The sequence below is a fragment of the Mastomys coucha genome, unplaced genomic scaffold (assembly GCF_008632895.1).
Source record: "Mastomys coucha isolate ucsf_1 unplaced genomic scaffold, UCSF_Mcou_1 pScaffold22, whole genome shotgun sequence".
Classification (NCBI taxonomy): Eukaryota; Metazoa; Chordata; class Mammalia; order Rodentia; family Muridae; genus Mastomys; species Mastomys coucha.
This window is the reverse complement of record NW_022196905.1, coordinates 78498449-78502846: the sequence shown is the minus strand read 5'-3', so window position 1 is coordinate 78502846 and position 4398 is coordinate 78498449. Positions and strand designations below refer to the sequence as shown.

Genomic DNA, 4398 nt, shown 5'->3' with positions numbered 1-4398 from the left:
GTGGGGGCTGTGTATGGGGTAGGTTGGGTGGAGTTTCTCTTTAAAATTTGTGTGATTAGGTTGGGTTTAGTTAAAATTAAGGATTATTCCCTGTCCCGAGGTCCTTTTGCCACATAAGATGTATTTCCAAGTTCTGCAAATTAAAATGCAAACAACTATGAAGAGTTATTTTGCCTGCTGTATTTCATTTAAGGATTACTGTAGTATAATTGCGGTTCAATTTGAAATATTTTTATTTTTAATTTTATAGGTTTTTTATGTTAAGTTTGGTGACCTTTTATGTACATTACATGAAACACCTTATATGATAACTACTGGGGATTCATTCTATGTTCCTTCAGGTAAGAACAACTCTAGCATCCTTTAGATTCATGTTGTTTCAGTGTCAGTGTTAATGTAGAGTTCCATTCGTGTAAAAGCTACAGTGGTCAAATAAACTACTATGTTACTGATGCCAGAGCAGTTCAGTACATTGTTTCCTTTCATTAAGTAAGTATATTAGTTTTTGTTGTGTGAAATTCAGACAACTTTATTGCTAAATAATAAAAATGTTGAGTAGAAGTTCTGCTGCATTTCAAGCTTTAAGGGGAGTTATTTCTACAGTGGTATTTCCTGTGACATTATTTAGCCTTTTATTTTTGACCAGTATAGTATAAAAGATTACAAGTCATTGGTAATAGGTATTTTAATTTATTTGCTTGCTTATTCTTTCATTCAGTAAATATGATTAACTGTGTACTGTAGGATCAAGTATTGCTTTTTAAGTTTAAAAAGAAAAAAAAAGAGAAAAATTCTACATTTATACAGTATACATTGTGATGAATATTTTAGCTATACTTACATACTTTTGTCTTGTTGTGGTGTAGGAGTTGAACTGAGGTCCTTTCCTCATGGCTGGGCAAGTGCTCAGTGAGTGCATCCCCAGCCCATACTCTGTTGGTTTTAATAGATATCAATTTCTATATAGAGAAAGTCACAGTGATATTTCAAGCAAGTAAACCTGTCATATGTGACATTATCTGAGACTCTGTTAAAATTACTAATTAATTAAAAACAACATTTGGCTTTAAAAATTAATTTATCCTTACCTGTGTATATATGTGTGTGTCTGGTTTATAGGAACCCATAGCATTTCTAAAGATTATTTAAAGATTGGTTTCAGAATGTTTTTCTCTTCTTGCACACACACACACAGTTTTAATTTAACTCTGCCTTTGTAATACACTGATGGGAAATTTGTTTTCAATTAAGAAAATTTAAGAAAAATGTTTTCACTTTTCAAATGATGGGAAATGTGTTTTCAGATTCACACTGAATCAATAGGTGGTGATTAACTTCTGTGTCTTTGGATTCATGCAGCTAAATAAGTTACTTTAAATTAGATAACTGTTTCATATCATATACTTGTATGTGTTAAGTGGTGAATACTCAAAAAGAAATGATTCTTGAGACAAATATATCTTTTTGTTACTTTACTTGAAATAATTGTATTTTCTTGTTACATTACTTTTAGGTAATCATTACAACATTAAAAACCTCCTGAATGTGGAAAGTTGTCTTCTTTTTACTCAAATAAAAAGGTGAAATAAATGTGTATGTATATAAAATAGGTTGTTTTTATGTAAATTTGTATAACTGATTATTTAAAGTAAAATTTTTGTTTAGCTTTGCATTAATTAATAATTTCAATTTTTTTCATACTCTTTGTTAAACATTTTATGATCTTGTATGTATCTTTTGGTTTTTCCTTGAGTGTAAATACTATGTTTAGTGATGGCCATTTTGTTGGTATTGCTTTGATAATATTGAAAAGAAAAAACAACAAAAGAAACTAAAATTACTGTTCCCACAATATAAAAACATCTGCTATAAAAGAATTGATTAATATGTCCATTCATTTGCAATAGTTGGTTTCAAATATAAATTTTAAATTGTCAGTCATTAAGTAATCTAATATAGAGCTGTGGTAAATGTGCTGAATTAATTTCCATGGACTGCTATAACAAAGTGACTTAAACCACTGGGATTTGTTTATATATCTTTGGTCTTGGTGTTTTAAGGGTTGAAGTGTGAATTTAAGGTGTCCTCAGAGCAGTGCTGACTTACTTCTGTAGAAGGGAATCATTTCTCTTTTTCTACTTTTTTATGTGTGTCCTATCTTTGGCTTTCCTTGTACCTTGAATACTTCAATCTTTACTTCTTTGTCAAATGTCTTACTTTTCTATTTCTGTGGTAAGATTACCATGATCAATGCAAATTATGTGAGGAAGTATATATTTGAGGCTTATAGTTTCAGGGAATTAGTCCATAATTATGTTTCAGGGAGATCTTATGTGTAGATCTGAGAGACCAAATTTGTTTTTTTAAAGATTTATTTATTTTTATATATGTGAGTACACTGTCACTGTCTTCAGACACACCAGGATAGGGTGTTGGATCCCATTACAGATGGTTGTGAAGCCACTACATGGTAGCTTGGAATTGAACTCAGGACCTCTTGGAAGAGCAGTCAGTGCTCTTAACCTCTGAGCCACCTCTCCAGCCCGAGACCAAATTTTTTGGGTTTAGAGACCAAATTTTTTGGGTTCAGACTCCATCTTAGAAAACCTGACCTAAGTTTAAACTCAAATGAACTAATAGGCCAGTCCCCCTGGGACTCCCCCAGTTAGATGCTTGCCAGGATAGAAACACTCACTGCTCATTTGCCATTTTCTACAAAACATTGTCCTTATGAGTGTTCTGGACTTTTCTCCACCTGAACCATTCTGTGCATTGGTGATGAGTTAAGGCCCAAGCTCAAGCTTGTAAATAAAGACCCTGGTGATTACACTGGATTTGGCTCCTTGGTGGTCTTTTGGGGACCAAGAATGTTTCAGCACAACAGATCCATAAGCACAAGGCAGAGAGAGCTAACTGGGAATACCATTTGCTTTTGAAACCTCTGGGCCAGCTCCTAGTAACACACCTCCTCCAACAAGGCCACACCTCCTGATCCTTCCCAAACAGTTTCACCTGCCGTCAGCCATGCAGATTACATTTCTGCACTTAACCCAAGGTCCAGTAAATACTGACTGATTGCATGGGGAAGTGATAATGGTCCAGCATCTGTTTATGGTGATACAAAACCCACCTTACCATGAGGTCAGGTATTCTCTGGCTCCAGTTTGTTTCTTTAACAGTCATATTGAATCAGGCTACTTGCTTAAAACTTTACCTTTTTTCCTGTTGTAATTCTGGTGGCGCCTTTGTTTATGGGTCAGTCTTATGGAAGTGGGAGATGTGTGGAGCAGGCTCTGTTATCTCCTGATTGCCCCAGCTTGAGAAACAAATGCACTAAAAGTAGGAACCCCTTGCTGAAGACACCACACCTTTCAGATACAAGACTTAGAGGAACCAAGATAGAACTGATGATGCCTGAGAACTAGTTCTCAGGTGGATGAGGAGGAGCTAGGCAAGTTGCTAAGGGGGAAATGTCATCAGTAGTTCTATCTAGCCGTAAAGCCTGCAAATTATCACTGGCACGGTGTGATACTTCAGTAGTGGCACTTGTATCCTGAGGATACCCAACAGTCTGCTAGCTAATGGGACTTAAGGTTTGTTCAATAGGAGGGATTCATAACTGAATTGGTAAACGTTGTCCATGATCCATGGTTGGTGAGGTCAAGGTCCCTAGAGGAGAAACTGTGCTTGCTACTCTTTGTAGTCTAGGGTAATGTCTGTGCTCTACTTACACTTTCAGATAAGTGTTGCCAATGAAGACTCTCAGAGAAATTCATAAACTCCTCAAAATGCAGAGGACAACTGGCTGACTATGTGGTGCTCCTGCCAAATTGATAGGTCTTCAACACAACTACTACATTAGGGGACACTAAGGGACACTGGGAGGAAATACTGTAGGAACCAGAGGCCTATGTCTGCTTCAAGATAAGGCCTTCTGTCTATGAAAGTGCAGCTGTGAAATCTCGACAACATGCTTACTTCTATAGGCATGTGCCAACACACCTGCTTTTGTGCAGAACTAGGGAGCAACACTAGATAGTTTTAAGTCAACTTGACACAAAAATCACCTGAGAGGAGGGAACCTCAAGAAAATGCCTCTACGATATGAGGCTGTAGGCAAGCCTGTAGGGCATTTTCTTAATTAATGATTGATGGGGAGGGACCAACCCATTGTGGGTAGTATCATCCCTGGACTGGTGGCCCTGGGTTCTCTAAGAGCTGAGCAAACAATGAAGAGCAAGCCAGTAAGTAGCAATCCTGCATGGTCTCTGCAGTAGTTCCTGCCTCCAGGTTCCAAAAACCCTCCCTGCTTTTGATGGTGAGCTGCTCACTGGGACTGTGACTGAAATAAAGCCTCTGCTCAAGTCGCTTTTGGTCATGATGGTCATTACAGCAACT

The 4398-nt window shown here is 36.9% G+C and overlaps 1 protein-coding gene across 6 annotated transcripts in view; it reads left to right on the top strand.

The window, feature by feature from the left end:
• Cenpc (centromere protein C) overlaps window positions 1-2832 on the top strand; it is a 72007-nt gene extending 69175 nt beyond the window's left edge. For 3 of the 6 annotated variants that reach the window (XM_031342905.1, XM_031342903.1, XM_031342901.1), the window contains exons 18-19: window positions 251-341; window positions 1514-2832. In XM_031342905.1, coding sequence (XP_031198765.1) covers window positions 251-341; window positions 1514-1584 — 162 coding nt within the window. In that variant the 3' untranslated portion in view covers window positions 1585-2832. The remainder of the gene's footprint in view (window positions 1-250; window positions 342-1513) is intronic. The other 3 variants (XM_031342907.1, XM_031342904.1, XM_031342908.1) reach the window with 1 other exon arrangement.
• Window positions 2833-4398: the final 1566 nt, after the last annotated feature.